The 21,861-nt window shown below is 45.2% G+C and overlaps 1 protein-coding gene across 2 annotated transcripts in view; it reads left to right on the top strand.

Moving 5' to 3' along the window:
- Positions 1–21,861, top strand: part of CHEK1 (checkpoint kinase 1) — a 129,447-nt gene that overhangs the window by 86,084 nt on the left and 21,502 nt on the right. For both annotated transcript variants that reach the window (XM_069224403.1, XM_069224402.1), the window contains one exon: positions 426–557. In XM_069224403.1, the coding sequence (XP_069080504.1) occupies positions 426–557 (132 nt within the window). The remainder of the gene's footprint in view (positions 1–425; positions 558–21,861) is intronic.

Here is a 21,861-nt window from a genome sequence, read left to right as displayed (position 1 = left end):
ATGCCTACCATAGGTCTGTGATCTTGACCACTTGATTCCTGAAATTTTTGCCTGTAGGATTCTCGAACAATTTTTGATCTGGTGAAATGAAAATTGCTTAGCTTAAGCATCACAGCTATTTGTTAATCACTAAAGCACCTGTAACAAGAAGAGATCCCACCTGTATAAAAGAGGTTTGTCACCGAGAGAGAACAAATAACTATCCCAGTAACCGATCATCCAAAATAATTCATGAATAAACAAAAATGGAATGCTGGAGGGATGTAGTTGAAGGAAAGTGACTTTTTCCTGTGTTCTGTGAACAGAGAAGATTGTGTTGAATTTTTGTATAATGAACCTTTTAAAAACATAATGAACTATTAGTGCTTGAAAACCTAACATGGCTATGGCGAGGTGTGTAAGTTTTTAACTTTGTTCTGTTCTAGAATCCTTGGCATCGTTTGGTGAAAAGACTTACCCGTTTCTTTACAAAGCTGGATGCTGACAGGTCATACAGTAGCCTGAAGGACGTCTGTGAAAATATGGGATACACATGGAAGAGAAGCTGCACAAACCAGGTACTTGATAATCAGTAGCAACATGTAGACAGAATACGGCACTGAAGTGTGCTGAGTGGCATAATTTGACTTTCCCAAATGTCGTTTAAAGATACCAAACCTTTTAGTTCGAGGTTTTTGTTATACAGTGTGGTCTCAATCCTGGTAGGCAGGTCCGATACCATTCGCATCTAAAGCTTTCAACAACTGTGTAGCGATAAATTGGTTTTGCAGCATGCACAGCAAAGGGCGCCTTCTACAACTGAAAACTCCAGAACAAAATTAAGTCCTTCCTCCTGCTGAATGACTTAAAAACCACCACAAAACTATGATTCTGTCCAGACTGGACAACTTGAATGCCACCCTCACAGGCGCCCCAGTATCACACTTAGTCGTCTGAGATCCTCAATAAATGCAGCAGCAAGGATGGTCACCCGAGCTAAAAGATACAATCACATCTTCCCTTCCCTGAAAAATCTAAAGTGGCTACAGACTAAAGCACTTTGCTGCTTCAAAACTGCTTGTCTCTCTGAGTCCTCTACACCACTTAAACCAGCCTACCTCACAGTCAAACTCAAAAGGTGGGCCATACAAGAAATCTGAGAGCATCAACACACTTCTTCGTACCCTCTCACTCCAAAAAGCATAAACAAAAAGCCTTTTCATTCTCTTTCTCAGACAATGCTCCCAAAATCTGGGATTGTCTCCCAGTGCATCTCAGAATGAAACCTTCCTTCATGAGCTTTTAGCGACAATTAAAAAACATTCCTCCTCATTCGGCACCTTGACCCTCCGGGCACTAATGCCTAGCTCATATCTGCAAACACAACCCCTGATATATGTGTGTTTTCCATCACAAACAATATAATGTTCAATACACAGCGACACTGAAATGTAATGCTGTTGAGTGAGACTCTTTCACAATGTTTTATAGCGATCTAATAGCCTCGGGTCTTGCCAGCGCTATGTAAAACTCTTTAAATAAATAAATCCTTTGTGGAATCACCTGCTGTGCATTATTCCACTGGAATTGTCAGTCCATAGTTGAGTGGACCTTGTCGAGTCCATGATCATTTAGCTCGGTGTCCCTCCGTGTATGATGTTAGGATGACGTCCTGAAAATCTTCAATATACTCACCTTCTTCAAATTCTTTTTTCTGCCATTGAGTCTGGAAGCACAAAAGAGAGCTCAGAAGTATAGTTCTGTGCCAGAAGGCAAACAGAAACCAAAAAAGCCCCATAGATCCAAGCCAAAGGATGCAGCTGGAGGAAGAACTTCAGAGTCAACCTTGAAATAGAATTGGGAGTGTGGGATGGGGAAGACACCTTCGGGGGAAGAAGAGCTCAACATCAAAGAAGAGGGGAAACAACCCATGCCCAACAATCTCTTAGCGGTGGTAGACAGAGAAGACGCCTCAAGGCTGAAAAGGAGGCCTTCGTGTGAAGAAAGAGTTCAACTACTCTTTAAAGAAGTACTAGATCCCCCTGAAACATCAGCAAGGGAAACAACCATTAGGGCAAGTGCTTCTGAAATTGAAACCACCACTCACATCAGAACTGCAGGAAGAGACCATAGAGGAGTTCTTCGATTTCACGAAGGAAGAAGAGCAGTTCCTCAAATATGACCCTTCACAAATAGGATAGTCGATGGAAGAGTGGCAAGACATGTATGCTGACTCAAAAGAAGAGTGGCTGGTCTCCAACCCTTTGAGACCTTCACCCCTAGATTACATCACTGCATACAGTGGGGTGCAATTGGAGGAAGACCAGACGGAGTAGAGACAGCTCTAAAGGTGGTAGGTTGAGTAAGAGTGAACATTGGGGACATGAAGATTGTGTGGTCAGGAAGGGTGCATTGCTAATTCAAACACCCTGCTAAACCAGTACACCTACCAACAGTGGGATGAAGTTGAGGAACTCATGCAGCTCCCACCTGAAGAGTTAAAAAAACAAAAAACAAATGCCAACAACCTAGTTCAGAAAAGCAAGAGCATTGCCAACACCTGTTTCTAATCTGCATTGGACGATACGAACACTGCCAGTAGGCAACTGCACACTGCCACAACTCTCTACCAACATGCCCGGTTTAAGGTATCGGGCCTCAAACAGGAGGTACAATCTGTCTTTATCAACATGCCCTTTATAGGATACAGTCCTTTTGGGGAATCAGTGGATGAGATGCTAGAGAGCATGAAAAAAGACAATGATACACCAAAACCCATGAGGGCATTGCAATGCAGGGGACCATTTTGAGGGGGCATGAAGATAGCACCTGCAAGAGGGATGGGACATACAACCAGCTACCTCACACACAACATTCACATGGCAGGCTGCCACCTCAGCAGCCCACTGCAACAGCAGTATGGCTCACCCTTAAGACATGCCTTTTGAGCAAAGGGCAGAGAAAGACGAGTCAGCCTTAGAGGTGGATCGACCACCACCAATTGACTCCAGTGAAAATCCTGCTGCACCAATCACTTGTAGGAGGATAATCAAATAATTACCTCAGATGAAATGGATACTAAACATCATACAACACTGTTTCTGCTCAGAACCAACAAGAACAATTTCCATAGTACCATAAAGAAAAAAGAGCATCAAAAGGGCGGAACAAAGTCGCCTGCAGCAAGAGCTCAAACACCTCTTGCACAAAAAGGCAATATAAAGGGTTCTACTTTTGGAAAGACACCAGGGAGTGTACTCCATACTTTCTGGTTCCAAAGCCAGACAAGAACCTAAGGCCTAGACCTGCGAGCACTAAACAAGTTAATCAAAATAAAAAAATTAACAATGACAGTATTATAAGACTTTATCTACCTTATACTGAAGGGAGATTGTATGGCAACCATAGACTTGAAAGATGCATACCACTGTACAGAGGGGACAGAATTATTTTCAAATTTGTATTAGACAAGGTGCACTGCCAAATCAAGGTGTTACCCTCCAGAAAAATCTGTACCAAGAATGTTCACAAAGAGCCTGGCTGTAGTCGTAGCACATCTCAGATGGAGGGAAATACATGTGTACCTCTTCCAGGATGTTAGAAATTGGGTTGTTGCTTGACTGGAGTGTAAGCCCCAGTCAAGCAACAACCACAGTCCTAGTCAGGGTAATTCACAATCATCCCCAAATTAACCTGTGTGCACCCCCTGGTAGCTAGCTGGGAGCAGTCAGGTTTAACTCAGAAGAAATGTGTAAAGTTTGTGTACAACACTTCAAACAGTAAACCAGTGGAACACTATGCAAAAAACATCCCACACACGGTTAGAACATTAGAACTTATTTTAATAAATAAAACAAGACCAAAACAACAATCCACTTAGCAGAACTTGGGCTATGAATTTTTAAAGATTAAACTGTAAAATAGCACTTAGTAACAAGAAGCGACAACCAAGGATATGTGGTTGCACTGCACTGGGACAAAGTAAAGAGTTCAGGCCAACCACGGAGCATGGGCTGGCTACAGAGTCCACGTTTGGCCCACTGAACCAAAGTACCTTAAATCCGGGTTGCGGAGCGATGAGTCTGTTACCTCGCAGCAAGAGGGTATCCGTTGCTTTTCTCCATGTAACCGTGGTGATGAGTCAGTTCCGAGATGCGGTGAGGCTGTCTTGCGAGTTCCAGATTCTTCGAAGACGCATTAGACAGTCAAGGCAACGCGTCGATTCCCATGAGTGCAGGGGCGGAGATGCGGTGTTGTGACATCATTGAGGCTGCCGTTAACAGGGATGCGAGTACTGTCCGGTGAGAAAACCCTACAGTTGTTTGTTCAGAAGGCGGTGCGCTGGTTTAGAGATGCGAGGTACAGCGGCGCTGCAATTCTGTTTGTACTGGTTCCACCCATGTTGTCGAGGTGACGCATCAATTTTCTCCACATACCAGCGGTAGTGCATTCCTGCAGCAGAGGATGTGTCTGTTCTGCTGGAGTAAAGCACCTCAGACTCACTTCTAAGGATCCAGGACTCGAGGGACACCACTTGGCAGGGCATACTCGCAGTTAGCAGAGTCTAGATGCAGGAGCAGGGTGGTTGGAAGTCTTTTCTGTCCCTGAGACGTAAGGTCAAGAGGCCAGCCAACTACTCCTTGGAGTCACTATTGGTTCGGAGATGGGTAGAAGCAGGCCCAGTCCTTTTCACTACCAGGCAAGAGGGCAGCAGGCACCGGTCAGTACAGCAAAGCAGGCATCCAGCAAAACAGAAGTCCTTCAGTAGCACATCAGCCCTTCTTTCTGGCAGAGTATCCACAGGTCAAGAAGTGTATTGAAGTGGTGGTGCCTGTGGTCCACTATTTATAGTTTGGTACCAGGGTTCTGGAAGGTAGGAGAAGCTTCTAGATAGTTGCCTTGAAGTGCAAGGAATCCCCTTTCTCCTCTGCACTGGCTCCAAGGTGGCTGGAGTGACAATACAGAGTCATTAAGCCCTTTGTGTGTGGACAGGACACAGCCTTTTCAGGTGTAAGTGAAGCTTTTTCCAGCTCCTCCCTCTAATCAAGTCCAGGATGACCCATTAAGTCACACCTAAGCTCCAATTGTGTGTGGATTTGTAGGAGTACTACACGAAGCCCAGCTGTCAACTATACCCAGTCGTGTGACCAGAGACAGGCTGTAGGCACCAAATGGCTAAGGCAAGAAAATGGCAACTTTTTAAAAGTGGCATTGTCAGAATTACAATTTAAAATCAGACGTCACCATAAGTTAGGATTTTAAATTGTGACTCCAGAGATACCAAACACACAGGGGTCATCTCTTCCTATTTGGAAGTTACACTTATAAGATGTAATGAGGCAAGACCAATGCTATCCTATGGGAGAGGCAGGCCTTCCAGTAGTGAAAAAGGAATTTACGAGTTTTTCACTAGAAGGACATGCAAAACTAAAAAGTACAGGTCCTACTCCTTGAACGCAGTGCACCCTGCCCTCTGGGTACAAAAGGTTTATTTTGGCAGGTTTAAATGGCAGTTTAGAATTGCACACACAGGCTTTGCATTGGCAGGCTTGAGACGTGTTTAAAAGGCTACTTAAATGAGCGGCACGATCAGTGCTGCAGGCGCCCTAGTAGCATTTAATTTGCAGGCCTTGGACACATGTAGTGCACTGAACTAGGGATGTACAAGTAAATTAAATATGCCATTTGTGGATAAGCCAATACTACCATTTATAGAGGAGAGAGCACATGCACTTTAGCACTGGTTAGCAGTGGTAAAGTGCTCAGAGTCATAAGGCCAACAAAAACAATTTTGGAAAAAATTAGTAAGACGACGTCGAAAGGGTTGGGGATGACCCTGCAGAATGGGCCAGGTCCAACACTATTCGACTGAATATTAAAGGCAAGGACGTTCAAGCAAGACAATATGGCATACACCCAGTGTTAGAAATGGGGTCTCTAGTTGGCACAGTTATACACCCTTGTCCAAATAGGGACCACAATCCTAGTCAGGGTAAGTCACACACAATCCAAATTATCCTGTGCCTACCCTTCTGGTAGCTTGGCACTGAGCATTCAGGCGTTACTTAGAAGGCAATGTGTAAAGTATTTGTGCAATAAATCATGCCATAACACAGCAAGAACACTACAAAAAGACCCCACACAGGTGTAGAAAATATAAGATATTTATCTGATTAAATTAAGGTAAAAACAATCAAGATTTGATAATCACAGGTTGAAATATCACTCTTGTAATTATAAGTCTTTAGTTCTTAAAAGCAAAAATTGTCTCTTGCAAGCACAAAGTACCCGGTTTGCGTCAAAATTACACACACGAAGACCGCAGAGGAGGCGATAAGTGGAAAAAGGTAGGTGTGCGTCGGTTTTCCGGGCGCACACAGACAATGCAGTGATTCTTTTCCACGTGGCAAGGGATTTGCGTCAAATTCCGGCACACATGCTTGAATCCTCTTTGCGATGCAGGGTCTTTTGAAGCCCAGAGACGATGCACGGAAATCCTTGGTGTGCAGGACGATGTCACAGCTGTTGCGTCGATCCGGTGGGCTGTGTGTCGAAGTTCCGGTCGCAACGCTGCCACTGCGTCGATCTCCACTCAGGGGGCAGGGCTGCGTCGATCCGGTTCGATGATGCAGTGAGTTTCTCACCGCTGGGCAGGCTGTGCGTCGATTCCGGCAGGCTGTTCGTTGATTTTCACCGCACAAGGAGTTTCTTTGCAGAGATTATGTCTTTTTGGCCCGAGACTTCAGGAAACAGGAGGCAAGCTCAATCGAAGCCCTTGGAGAGCACTTCTCAGCAGAGCCAGAGGCCAGCAAGGCAGCAGGGAAACAGCAAGGCAGAATTCCTTTACAGCAAAGCAGTCCAGGTGAGTCCTTTGGGCAGCCAGGCAGCTTCTCTTGGCAGGTTGCAGGTTCTGGTACAGAGAGTCTGTCCCAAGAAGTGTCTGTTTTGGTAGGGTCAGGGACCCAGTTTATATACCCAAAAGTGCCTTTGAAGTGTAGGAGACTTCAGCCAGTGGTTTTGACTTGCACAAAGTCCCCTTTCAGTACAACCCTGTCTTCCAGGGTCCCAGTAGGGGGTTTGGCAGACCTTTGTGTGAGGGCAGGCCACTGTCTTTTGAAATGTAAGTGTCGGGCCCTCCACCCTTCCAGCCCAGGAAGACCCATTCAGTATGCAGATGTGTGCAGATGTGACTGAGCATCCTGTGTTTGTTGTTGTCTGGGTGAAATGCACAAGGGAGCTGTCGCCCAGACATTGATTGGAAACAGGCTGTAAGGCACAGAAGGATTTAAGTGCAGAGAAATGCTCACTTTCTAAAAGTAGCATTCCTAAAATATTAATATAAAATCCAACGTCACCAGTCAGCAGGATTTTGTATTACCATTCTGGCCATACTAAATATGACCTGTTTACCCCTTTCTAATCACAGTCTACCACTCACAGTATACAAGGTTAGCCCTAATGTTAGCCTATAAAAGGAGCAGGCCTCACAGCAGTGGGAAACTAAATTAGGAGTTTTCCTCTACCAGGACATATAAAGCACACCGATATATGTCCTGAATTTTACCTACACAGCACCCTGCCCTCTGGGTTACCTAGGGCCTACCTTAGGGGTGACGTATCTGTAGAAAAAGGGAAGTTTTAAGGCTTGGCAAGTACCTTTAAATGCCAAGTCGAAGTGGCATTGAAACTGCACACACAGGCCTTGCAATTGCAGGCCTGAGACATGGTTAAGGGGCTACTTATGTGGGTGGCGCAAACAGTGCTGCAGGCCCACTAGTAACATTCAATCTACAGGCCTGGGGCACATGTACTACACTTTACTAGGGACTTAAAAGTAGATCAGATATCCCAATTGGGTATGAACCAACGTTACCATGTTTTAAGGGAGAGAGCATATGCACTCTAGCACTGGTTAGCATTGGTAACATGCGCAGGGTCTTAAAACCAGCAAAAACAGTGGAGGGAGGAAGGCAAAAAGTTGGGGATGGGGGACAACCCTAAGGCCGTCGGGTCTAACACCCAGTTATAATTACACTCAACAGCCTTAGTTTCTCCATCAACTACAGTAAGTCACCACTAGATCATGAAAGAGAAAAGATCTTTCTAATTGCAAGTTTAAACTCTGACTACAAGAGCATTTCCAGTGAACAAGAGTCCAGTACTGGACCAAACTTACCATTACCAGAAATGTCAACCTCTGACAATGAGGAAAACGCTGGGCATGGGGGCATCATGGATCTCCTTAATACTGCATGCTAAGCTACACTTGAAGCCACTACAAGGGCTACAACATCAATGCTTACAGGAACAGGGCGTTCGGACAATGCAGTAACTGCCATACCAAGTCGAAAGAGAAATACAGTGGTGTAACTTGGCTACCATCACAATGAGAATCTTCCAAACATCTACCTCGATCATTACAATGGATTCATCCAACTCACATGCGAAACCTAAACATCATGAACCAATGGAACCCAAAAGAAGCAGAACAGCCAGATAAATGTGTTGAAACTCAGGACTATTTTTCTAGCCTTGAAGACATTCCAAAAATACATCAAAGGGAGGATAGCCTTAGTCATATCAGAGAATACAATGAAAATGTTCTACCTCGACAAGCAAGGCGGGGAAACACAACACAATCTAGCCAGATTATCCCAAGGCATATGGAAATGGGCAAATTTGAAAGAAATATCACTAGTGGTGATACACCAACAAGAAATGCTCAACACAGAAGCAGACAGACTGAGCAAAAAGGAAAACATCAATTACAAGTGGAAGTTAAAAGTAATAGTAATGAAGGACATATTCCACCATGCCACATGTGGACTTGTTCTCTATTCATGAAAATGCAGAGTGCCAAAGCTTCGCATCCAGGTTTCACCACACAGGATCTCTAGGGAATGCCAGATTGATAAAATGGTGAAGGTGATTTGCATTTGTGTTCCCCCCCCAATACTGTTGATACCACATGTGATACAAATATGCAAACATGAACATCTGACAACAATCCTAATTGCCATACAGCAGGCCAGATCTTAGATTTACTGGATAGGTCACAGGGGCAAATCATAAGGCTTCCTGCACATCGAGACTTCTTAACAATACAGGGGGACAAGGGTGCCACCTAGAATCAGCCACCCTGAGCCTGGCTGCATTGCTCGTGAAGGCGTAGAGTTTGGACCCCTAAATCCACCAGGAAGGTCTGTGCAAATAATTAAAGAAGCACTGGAAACTTACTACAAGAAGAGGTTACACTAAGAAGTGAAACAGGTTCATACAGTGGTTCAGCAGTGAAAGACTGAAGAGACTGGTTGCAGGATGCCATTCTAATCCAATATCTCACTCACCTGTTGGACAACATCTTTCTTCCACCTCTCTAAAGATCCTTCTAGCCGCCATTGTTGTATACACAATGTAAGTAATAGGGAAGAGCTTCTTTACCACGCCAGTGGTGAAACGATTCTTAAAGGGAGCAAAAAGGATTTCTCCCCCAAGAAGCACTTCTATACCTACATAGAGTCTTTAAGTGATATTATCGCAACATCACCCTTTGAGCCAAGATACACCTAAAGTTTCTAATTCTAAAAACTGTCTTTTTGATTGACACACATCATTAAGAAGAGTGAGTGAGATCCAAGCTGTTACAACAAAAGAATCGTTTCTTCACATATGTAAAGATAAGGTTGTAATGAGAACAAACCCCATATTTACACAAAAGGTTGTATCACATTTCCATGTTAATTAGGTCATATAATTACCAGCCTTCTTGAATAATGCACTGCATTTGAATCCAAAACATTCTTCAAGCTGCAAAACTACTACTATCTGCAGGTATCCTTTTTGTTCTTTAGGTGAGCTATTTAATAATTCCTGGACATACTAAAGCTATCTTTGTTTACGGGTACCGGGTATCTCTTGCAAGTCCTCCATCACATTTTTGTACCTTATGTAGAGCAGTTTCTGGTGGTTACTTCGAACTGCAGAAACTTCGAAGCAGAAATTCGGTAAACTGATAGGTGGTGTCGTATCGCTCCATGCTGACGTCGTTCCACTCTGAAAGTGACTAGCATAGCCACAGAAAGGTGCCACCCATGCATGCTGACATCAAATCCTTTCGTTTGTGCCTTCAGACGTGGCTCCAGAGCTCCTCCTTGATCTTTTTATACCAGGCTTCTCCAATGAGTAGCTCATGAGCTACTGGTAGCTCTTCAGCTCCTGTGTACTGTTCAGCCTACTAAATTCAAAGATTTTCCTTGGTTGAGTTAATATATCTGTACCAGAACTGAAAAACAAGTATTGGAGATAGAAATGTGTGTATTTTCAGAACTCATAAACTGATATTTGGAGAAAAATAATAGACGTAGTGAAATATATTTAAAGGCCATATTTGAGTGATAAAGTATGCAGCATCAGGGAGACTTATGACTCATTATTATTATTATTACCTTAGTGCCAGGTGTATTGCATCTACGTCTGTTATCTATTACCCATGCAGAGGCACTCCAATTTGATGAAACCTTTTTTACATTACTGCTGGCAATCATATCTGTGGCACTGAGGTAATCACTGCTGGTAATCTTGCATGGGGTGAATCTTCTCTGATATGCTCACTAGTACAATAGTATTGACAGTAGATTGGAATGATATTGATTGAACATAGGAAGCTCTTATTACAGAAAAGTTTGTCAACCCCTGTTTTAGACCCTTTTTTTCAACTAACAAATTTAAGCCATATAGAGATTGTTGCAAACTGATGCCTTTGATTGACCCGCATGAATTATGCTTATGATGTCTGGGATCGAAACATGATTCCAGGTCCTGCGATGACTGAGCTCGGATGAATCTAAAGGCCATACCTGACCACAATATTTGCAGTCTTCTGCCCCGATACAAGAGCCCAAGGGAAAGATGGATCATTCCGTTGTGTAAGGCTCTGTTTTTGTATGATTGTGCTGATGGTCATAGACTTTGCAAATATGACCTGTCCACACTAGTAGTAAGTACGATTACTAAATCTGTCAGCAGCTTGGTCCATTCGCTATAGGGCTATCACAACTCCAGGTCCTAGTGCTTAGCCTGCACCACTGGTAAAGATTTATTTGACCATGTGGTTTGGGCAGGGCCTTAGAATAGATCTCTTTTAGGCAACATGCGGGTAATTATCCTCTGTTTCTGTCATTTTATCACCTGCGTTAGCTGTAAAGAGCTACTTTTATGCACTTGTCTGATTTCTGCGCCTTTTTTTATATGAATTTGATAATTGTTCTAAGTCATGATATAGGACTTTATTATCCCATTCATGTGCCCCTAATGACTTGTCCGTGTCCAAAACCAGCTTTTATGATCGTGTAGGCAGAAGGTTCTTTTTGTCAAAGCAGGTCATTTAAACTGTTATGAAACTCTGCCACTTTATAACATTAACCTAGCATTTTAAATCTTGGGTTGGGCTGTCTGGTTTTTATTTTGCTGATGGTATTAGTCGCGAAATTTGACTCTTTTTAACCATCTTTTAACTATTTTTTTTTAAAATAATTATATTGTTCTCTCATTTTGATACAAATGTTTTAGAAACCCTGGAATCTAAATATTAAGTTATGTATTGGGAACAAAAGTGGATTACAGCAGGTCACTGCTTATGATTGACTTTTTTTTGTTAGTATTTGAAGGGTTGAGAAAGGTTATTCTTAATTTTAAATCTTATTTTAAGTCACTGTGAGAGCACAATGACAATGAATGCACTTTCTTTTTCTATGTGTAACTTTTATGACCAATGGTCGAAATAAAGTATGTCTTGACTTGACCACAAGTTGAAGTTGTAAGTCACCAAACATTGGAAGACTCCACACTGTGACTAGCTGAATTTGAAAGAAAGGTCTCTTTACCGCTTCTGAAGTGTTTCTAGAAGCAGATCGTCAGTCACTCTTTGGGTAAGTCCAAAAAGAAGCGTAAGAAATATAAAATCTAAGTGGAATTTGGTTCCTTGCCACCACTCTCGAACTTAAGAGAAGGCGCAAAGGAGTCCCTGTCTTGCTTGTATCTTTATCTGAGTATTTTCAGAGTGTAGTCCTGATACACCCCAAATTGCTGGTTCTGTCTGCAGCGTTGCAACAAGAGGAAGCCTTTACTGAGGCCATGTTGCACAATTTTGACACTTTACCAGTTCCCTTTGGTATGCATTTGGGGCCCAAGCTTCCGTTGGGAACTCCAGTTGGGCTTCCACCGGCGGGGTCTGCTCTTGGCACTCTGTTCCCCTCAAACACGCATTGAGTTCTGTATGGTCTGCAGTGCATGTTTTGGTTCTGGCTCCGTCCACTATATTTGCTTCCTTTTGTGTTGATGCCAATGCCAACACCACTGACACAGGAGGATGCTCAGCTCATTGTGCCATCAAACTCTGAGCAGGATCCACTACACCTCGACTGAGAGCGCATCCGGTTACTACCAGAGCGCAGGCAGTAGGCATTCCATTTGATTCTGATACTTTGCCCTTACCACATGGTATGGCCCAGACCTTGCAGTGTGTGTTCAACACTGTTTCAGACCGTGGCAATTGTAATGAATTCTGTCCCCCAGTATGATGTAGAAAATTAGTTTGAAGAGCTACCAAGATACCAGTGGTGGACTCCTTTTTTTCGTCTCCTGGCTCTGCCACTGAGGAATGTGCCTCATGTGCTGTTATGTGAAGGGTGGCAGAAGTGCTGGACCACAACTTTCCATTATGGTGGTGGAGACCAGTGTTTCAACACTCTAGAACCTCTATTGCAGTTTAATGAAGCCCTTATGCATACCTTCTTGGGCACTTGAGCAAAACTTTGTTCAGTACCACCAGTTAATAGGCAAGGCGCTTGGCACCATTGCCCAGCACCAAGCGACCCTTTTTTTCCTAATGCAACATCCTATGCCTCAAGGTTTGGTGGTGCAGACACCAAAAGTGGCATTCTCATGGGTGGCATTGAAGCTATAAAACGTCCTTGTCAGCATATTGACTTAGGTTCCATTTTTTATGCACCATTGATGCAAATCCAGAGCTTGATTTTCCGCAGGAGTAAGTCGACATTAGCAACTTGTGACATTTTCTCAATGCTTCTTTCAGGTGCAGATCTTGTAGCAAAGTCTCCCATAAACAGCCTGGAATTAAATCATATAGGGACTATGATACACTGATGTTCATTTTGGACTTAGATGAAATTTGCCTTTGGTGCTTGCGGGTTGAGCTGGAGTTCCCATTCTGCGCAGCGTTGCCCAGAGTTCACTTTTCCTGCGACGGATACAGCAATGTTTCTGGAAGCAGTGTACAACATGGTCTGAAGAGAAACAGTCCTCTATGAAGCACCAGCTGGCCCCATTGGTCTGATGGGATTCGTGTTTGGGGCTCTTCACCATACCAACTGGTTCCCTTTTTCTCCCTGCCTTCCCTTCGCCATTGGTAACCTGGGTTCTCTTCCAGGGGATCCTCATCAATAGTCATAAACATTGAATATTCCCGCCCTTGTGCGGGGACCCCGGAGCATATATATATAAAATGCATACATATTATCATGTGTAAAACAGCAATGCAGGCTATAATCATAAATGGGCTAAAATGCTTTATTTCTATGCAAGTTTTTTTTTTTTATTATAAAATCACAATAGATCATAAATATCTACCTAAGCCCCAAAAACTGGACTTAGGGAAGTAAACAGCAGTAAATAGCAGAGAAAAATAGAAAAAACCACATTGAAAAACAATGAAGCATTCTTAGCCAATAGGCTGCATGCAGGTTAACACAGGAGAACCATAAAAACTTTGGCACCGTGCCTTTAAGACCCTGAGCACCTCCAGTATCCCACCATGCCTCAGGGGTGAAGGGAAGGTGACAGTTGGTTCACAGTTAGGTCAGTTCTTTTTTCCGGCTTCTTCTGAGAGGATCCTGGAGCATTGAGCTCTCAGTTTTTCTGAGTTTTTTCTTCAGAAAAATCCCTAAAAATAGTGTTTTTCCTGTTTACTCGACAGATAACATCTTTTGTCTGAGTTTGGCAGTCTTTTCTGACAGAAAATGCCATCTCTTTTTGTAAAATGTCCTTCTTGTGGGAAGAAGAAAGCCCAGTCAGACCCACACTCTCTGTGTATTGTCTGCCTGCCACAGAGTCACTGTCCTGACACCTGCAAGTATTGTAAGAAGATGTCAAGGAGGACTCTCAAAGACCGAGAGAAAATCAGGCTACATGGGCTTCAGGAGAGGAAAAAGTCAACATCCTCTTCACTTTCCAGGCCTACAACAGAAGGAATGGCCAGATCGACGTCGACAGGTAGGATTGTGCCTGTTTGTTCTCCATCGACGTCATCAGCGCCACCGTCTCACCGGCATAGATCGACGGTGACCAGACCGACGTCGAGGGACAAAGCGTCGAAGCATGGACAGCACAGGGGTACATCTCCGTCGACGGCAGACCGCCGTTCGGCGTCGAGCCATCTCCGGCGCTCCCGTTCGCCGTCGAGAACATCTCGCCCCTTGGCGTCGAAGGACACGACGCCAAAAACACCACGACGGCATGAACATCCGCCGTCGACCACTCGCCACTCAACGTCGAGACACACGACGGCGAGTAGGTCCAGGTCCCGCGATCGGCGTCAAGACATTCAACGTCGAGGCCTTCGACGTCAAGACCTTCGACGTCGAGAACAGACCAGCCATCGCAACTTTCGACGTCGAGGATGCAATCGACGTCGACACAACCTTCAGCTGTGTCACAGGCAGTAGAGCCAGCGGATAAAGCTCCCTCACCGGTGGTCTCTATACGGAGTGCATCATCCCATTCCAGAGCGGGCTCATCGGGACATGTTTCTCCCATCACTCTATCACCTAGATGGTTAGAGAGCCTGAATAGACCGGCAGCATCCCCGGATTCCCAATACTCTAGGATGTATTCTCCTACTGCCTCATTACCCAGAACGCCATCGCCTACAGCTAGAGCAGGACGGGCTCGTTCTGCTTCTCGTCAGCCGACCACAAGACCTGCACACTCTGCTACAGCTTCTCGTAGCAGGTCTCGTTCCCGAAGGAGAACCAGGTCGCGAACACCACACAGAAGATCACCTTCTTGGTCTTCTTCAGGATCGTCTGTTGGGCGCTACTCCCCCACACTGACAGATTCTCCACCTGCTAGGATCTCACCGGTGGATGATATCACCACTTTTAATGGGGTTCTTTTAAGGGGAGCGCAGAAACTAAATATTGAGGTACCGGAGCCGGCCACCTCATCCTCAGTTATCTTTGAGACCCTACAACACAGATCAGTCTCGAGAAAACTGCTGCCACTAGTACCAGGTTTGCTGCAGCCCACTATGGACACCTTTCTGACTCCAGCCACTCTCAAGTCTGCCCCGGCTAGGATTCAAAAGAAGTACAAAGCTCCGGAGCAAGATCCTTTATTCCTGCGGAAGGATCCGCCACCGGACTCTGTTATCTTAGCCGCAGCCAGAAAAACACACTCTGTGGCATCATCTTCCACAGTCCCCCCCGGATAAGGAGAGCAGACACCTAGACTCCCTGGGGAGAAAGATGTGCGGTACGGCGGCATCTTCTATGAAGGTCTCCAGCGCCTCAGCACTTCTGGGCAGATATGACCGCTCTCTGTGGGACTCACTCCACAGATTTACAGAAAAGTTGCCCAGGGAAGATAGACAGGACTTCCAGGAAATCTTGCAGGAAGGGGGCCTAGTATCTAACCAGGTCATCAGCGCGGCGGCGGACGGGGCGGATTTGGCTGCGCATGGGTATGCGAACGGAATCTGCGCTAGGAGGTCTTCCTGGCTACGGCTCACAGGTCTGAAACAGGAAGCACAGCAACGCATTTTAAACCTCCCATTCAGCGGGAATTCGTTGTTCGGTACCCACGCGGATGAAGAGATGGTCCGAATGAAAACGGAGGTGGACACTATGAGGGCAGTGGGCCTGGAACGTAAGAAGGACTTCAGGCGGAGGTACAGGCCGTACGACAGACGACCATTCCAGCAGAGGGTTCAAACCCCTCACTGGTCTCAGAGGCCACAACAACGACAGGGACGTCCCCTGTTTCAGGCACGTAGACCCACAAGAGACCGAGGGGCAAGTAGACCTCAACAGTCTACAGCAAAGACACCAACAAAGCAATGAAGCATTGCTTCCCTCAGCACTGTGCACCACTCCGGTGGGGGGAAGTATTACGCATCATCTTCACGAGTGGCACTCCATCACAAGAGACAAATGGGTGCTCAATATTGTCGAACATGGCTATTCTCTCCTTTTCAAAAAACCTCCGCCACACTTGCCGCCAGCAAGATGTTTTCCTTCTCATCTCAGCCTGCTACGCAAGGAAGTTCTTGCACTCATACAAAAGAAAGCTGTAGAAAAGGTTCCTCCGGCACAAAAAGGAAAAGGGGTGTACTCCCGTTACTTTCTGGTGGCGAAAAAAGGTCAACAGGGCATCTTCAGGCCAATTCTGGACTTACGGCTCCTGAACAAGTACATAAGAAAACAGAAGTTCAGGATGCTAGCCCTTCACCAGATTGTTCCGCAACTGCATCAGGGAGACTGGATGTGCTCCATCGACCTACAGGATGCATATTTTCACATCCCAATAGCATCCAAACATCGGAAATTCTTACGTTTCCAGATAGCGTCACAGCACTACCAATTCAGAGTCCTACCATTCGGCCTGAAGTCTGCACCCCGAGTCTTTTCAAAATGTGTAGCAGTGGTAGCGGCACATCTTCGAAGGCAAAAAATATTCGTCTACCCCTACCTGGACGACTGGCTATTGAAGGCTTCCTCTCCGGATCAGGCGAGAAAACATCGAGACATTGTACTAAGAACTTTCGAGTCTCTAGGTCTTCAAATCAACCACAACAAGTCAACCTTGATTCCAACACAAAACCTCCACTACCTGGGAGCTATACTAAACACAGAGCTCCAAAGAGTGTATCCTTCGGAGGAACGACTTTTATCAATCCACAGGAAGTGTCAACAGCTATTAACAGCCGATGCACCTACTGCTCGTCAGGTGACATCGCTTCTGGGCTCCATGGCTTCATGCATCTTCATTGTCCCGAATGCCAGGCTACACATGAGGCCCCTTCAGGAGGCATTAGAGAACAACTGGAGCCAAAAGACTGGTCGCTGGGAGGACAGAGTGCGACTACCAGCAGCGGCTTTTCAATCACTACAATGGTGGATGCACAGACCTCACCTGTCGATAGGTTCTCCGTTTCACCAGACAATTCCAGCCGACACTCTGGTAACGGATGCGTCTCTTCAGGGTTGGGGTGCTCATCTGGGTTCCTTCCAAGCTCAGGGTCTGTGGTCCGACAAGGAAAAGAGCTATCACATAAATCTACTGGAGCTCAGAGCGGTCCATCTGGCTCTCAAATCTTTCTCTCCATTGGTTCAGGGGAAATCTCTCCTAATTCAGACAGACAATACAACCACAATGTATTACCTGAACAAACAGGGGGGAACAAGATCACTACCTCTGTCTCGAGAGTCCCAAACGATATGGCATTGGCTCCTGGCCAGGGGAATGTCTATCACAGCGATACACCTGCCAGGTCAGCAAAACGTAGAGGCAGATTTCCTGAGCAGACATCTAGAAGACGCGCACGACTGGGTCCTGCACGACTGGGTCCTACACGACGAAGTCGTCGAGGACATCTTCGGTCAATGGGGTCGACCCCAGTTGGATCTCTTTGCAGACGAAGCAAACAAGAAATGCCCAGACTTCGCATCCAGGTTCTGCCGTCCGGGATCTCAAGGGAATGCCCTGTTGATCAACTGGTCAGGGATATTTCTCTACGCCTTTCCACCGATTCCCCTCATACCGGCAGTAATCAACAAACTTTACAACTCCAAAACCAGAATGATTCTGATAGCGCCACAATGGCCCCGCCAATTCTGGTACACGGATCTACTCAACTTATCGGAAAAACCTCACAGGAGGTTGCCGTGCAGACCGGATCTCCTGAGCAGAATGGAAGGCAGAATCCTACATCCCAACCTTCCCTCCCTGAGCTTGACAGCATGGCTCCTGAATTCCTACAGTATGGGCACCTAGGGCTCTCACAGGAGTGCATGAACATCTTGAAAGAGTCAAAACGACCTTCCACGCGGCGTTCTTACGCTTTTAAGTGGAAGAGATTTTACATCTGGTGCTCTCAACAAGGTATAAATCCCATACGAGCTCAGGAGGATGTCATACTGTCCTATTTGCTTCATCTGGCGAAGTCCGGTCTGCAGGTATCTTCTATTAAGGTTAATTTGTCTGCAATTACAGCGTATCGTAAGTCGCCTTCTCAGGAATCCTTCTTTACGATACCTGTGGTCAAGGATTTCTTAGAAGGCTTGAAAAAGGTTTTTCCTCCCATTCGGAGACCTTCTCCTCCATGGGAACTGAATGTAGTCCTGTCAAAACTTATGGGCCCTCCCTTTGAACCTATCCACAAGGCCTCTTTACAGCACCTTACGTGGAAGACGGCTTTTTTGGTGGCCATTACTTCAGCGAGGAGGATCAGCGAAATTCAGGCTCTGTCTTGCAGAGAACCGTACACGTTTTTTCACGAAAATAGAGTGGTTCTGCGAACTCACCCATCTTTCCTTCCGAAGGTGGTGTCAGAATTCCATATCAATCAGACTATATCTTTACCGACTTTCTTTCCCAATCCGGAGACTCCGGCTGAGAAAGCATTGCATTCTTTAGACTTGAAAAGAGTGCTGAAATTCTATTTGGACAAAACAAAACTGATTAGACATTCTAACCATTTGTTTCTGAATTATGGTCATTTAAGAACAGGAGAGGCAGCGTCTAAACGAACGATATCAAGATGGATTGTGTCTTGTATTGTTAACACTTACCAACTGGCTAATAAGCAATTACTGGCTAGGCCAAAAGCGCATTCCACAAGGGGAAAAGCGGCTACTGCTGCCCTCCTTAACAATGTACCAATTTCCGAGATTTGTAAGGCTGCTACATGGAAGTCTGTGCATACCTTTACTAAGCATTACTGTTTAGACTCGGATGCAAGAGCGGATGCCCAGGTGGGGCAGGCCTCTCTTAGAAATCTATTTGCATGAATATGTATTCTTTCCTGCACTTCTTTCAGACAGTCCGCAGAGTTTAGGGATGGGCTTGCTAATCTATTCAATGTTTATGACTATTGATGAGGATCCCCTGGAAGAGAAGGATAAGTTACTTACCTGTAAATCCTAGTTCTCTTCCAGGGGTATCCTCATCAAAGTCATAAACAACCCACCCTCCTCCCCGGACTCAAGTCTCCTAGAAGTGCAGGACAGATTATCTTTCTGATCAGTTACACAGATTGTCACCGTAAAAAAGTACTGACCTAACTGTGAACCAACTGTCACCTTCCCTTCACCCCTGAGGCATGGTGGGATACTGGAGGTGCTCAGGGTCTTAAAGGCACGGTGCCAAAGTTTTTATGGTTCTCCTGTGTTAACCTGCATGCAGCCTATTGGCTAAGAATGCTTCATTGTTTTTCAATGTGTTTTTTTCTATTTTTCTCTGCTATTTACTGCTGTTTACTTCCCTAAGTCCAGTTTTTGGGGCTTAGGTAGATATTTATGATCTATTGTGATTTTATAATAAAAAAAACAAAAAAACAAAAAAAAAACTTGCATAGAAATAAAGCATTTTAGCCTATTTATGATTATAGCCTGCATTGCTGTTTTACACATGATAATATGTATGCATTTTATATATATATGCTCCGGGGTCCCCGCACAAGGGCGGGAATATTCAATGTTTATGACTTTGATGAGGATACCCCTGGAAGAGAACTAGGATTTACAGGTAAGTAACTTATCCTTACCCTGTACAATGCTGTCTGAAAGCCACCATAGCTCATTATTCCAACATGATCTTCTCCTTTGGTGGCAGATCTCATTTCCTAGGTGACTCCGGCAGACTCACAATAGATGCCATAGGCCCTGTGACCCTTGTCTCTGGCCCCACAACTTATACCTGTGGTGTCACAGACGGCTTGACCAGAAACATTCATCCGATCTGAATTTCTTCAAGCTAGTTCACAGTGGGAGGCTAGGTGCTTCATTAAGGATGGTAGATAATTTTTGGGGAGATTCTGATTCCCTTGAGTACTCTAGCCAAAACATGGATGATGGGAGGGGACACTCTGTGACTTTTGACCCCAATTTTGCAGGGTTAAAAATCTTAAGTGCATTACATAACTCGCCGAAATGGGAATTTTATTCTCCAGCTGAGTTTGATTTTTACTGAGACCACTTCTTATCACACTGTGATAAAAAAAACAGTATAGATGTTAGATCCTGTAAGAATCTGGCTATCTATGTAGTGTACCAAAGCAGACAATGGTTTGCACCATTTCACACATTCTACGATGGCAGTCTGCATGTGTTTTAGTGTGGGTCCCCTAGGGTGGCATAGTACATGCTGCAGCCCGTAGGGACCCTCTTTAGTACCCATGCCCTAGATACCAGGGTTACCATTAACTAAGGGACTTACAAGGTGTTCAAGTCCTTGCTAGTTGGGTTACAATTGAGTATTTCGTTTTAGAGGAAAGAACACTGGCACTGCGGAGCCTGGTTAGCTGACCTCAGTGCACTGTCCTAGTCGAAAACTACCATTCAGTAGTTAAAATGGGGACAAAAAGAGGGGGTAAATATCTGCTAAGAGAAGTCCAGTTTTCTTCAGATGTTATATACACGCACTCTGGGATATGGCGTACACAGTTCTGCCCAGTCTACCATATCATCTATAACCCCATTTTGTGAGTTAATCGGAGATTGTAGGAAGTTGGCTCTGTATGTGCTATTTCAAAGTAAGGAATAGCATGCACAGAGTCCAAGGGTTCCCCTTAGAGGTAAAATAGTGGTAAAAAGAGATAATACTAATGCTCTATTTTGTGGTAGTGTGGTCGAGCAGTAGGCTTATCCAAGGAGTAGTGTTAAGCATTTGTTGTACATACACATAGACAATAAATGAGGTACACACACTCAGAGACAAATCCAGCCAATAGGTTTTGTTGTAGAAAAATATATTTTCTTAGTTTATTTTAAGAACCACAGGTTCAAATTTAACATGTAATATCTTGTTTGAAAGGTATTGCAGGTAAGTACATTAGGAACTTTGAATCATTTCAATTGCATGTATACTTTTCAAGTTATTCACAAATAGCTATTTCAAAAGTGGACACTTAGTGCAATTTTCACAGTTCCTGGGGGAGGTAAGTTTTTGTTAGTTTTACCAGGTAAGTAAGACACTTACAGGGTTCAGTTCTTGGTCCAAGGTAGCCCACCGTTGGGGGTTCAGAGCAACCCCGAAGTCACCACACCAGCAGCTCAGGGCCGGTCAGGTGCAGAGTTCAAAGTGGTGCCCAAAACGCATAGGCTATAATGGAGAGAAGGGGGTGCCCCGGTTCCGGTCTGCTTGCAGGTAAGTACCCGCGTCTTCGGAGGGCAGACCAGGGGGGTTTTGTAGGGCACCGGGGGGGACACAAGCCCACACAGAAATTTCACCCTCAGCAGCGCGGGGGCGGCCGGGTGCAGTGTAGAAACAAGCGTCGGGTTTTCAATGTTAGTCTATGAGAGATCAAGGGATCTCTTTAGCGCTGCAGGCAGGCAAGGGGGGGCTTCCTCGGGGAAACCTCCACTTGGACAAGGGAGAGGGACTCCTGGGGGTCACTTCTGCAGTGAAAGTCCGGTCCTTCAGGTCCTGGGGGCTGCGGGTGCAGGGTCTTTTCCAGGCGTCGGGACTTAGGTTTCAGAGAGTCGTGGTCAGGGGAAGCCTCGGGATTCCCTCTGCAGGCGGCGCTGTGGGGGCTCAGGGGGGACAGGTTTTGGTACTCACAGTCGTAGAGTAGTCCGGGGGTCCTCC

Source organism: Pleurodeles waltl, chromosome 3_1 (assembly GCF_031143425.1).
Source record: "Pleurodeles waltl isolate 20211129_DDA chromosome 3_1, aPleWal1.hap1.20221129, whole genome shotgun sequence".
NCBI classification, from domain to species: domain Eukaryota; kingdom Metazoa; phylum Chordata; class Amphibia; order Caudata; family Salamandridae; genus Pleurodeles; species Pleurodeles waltl.
This window is presented reverse-complemented; position numbering and strand designations above follow the sequence as displayed.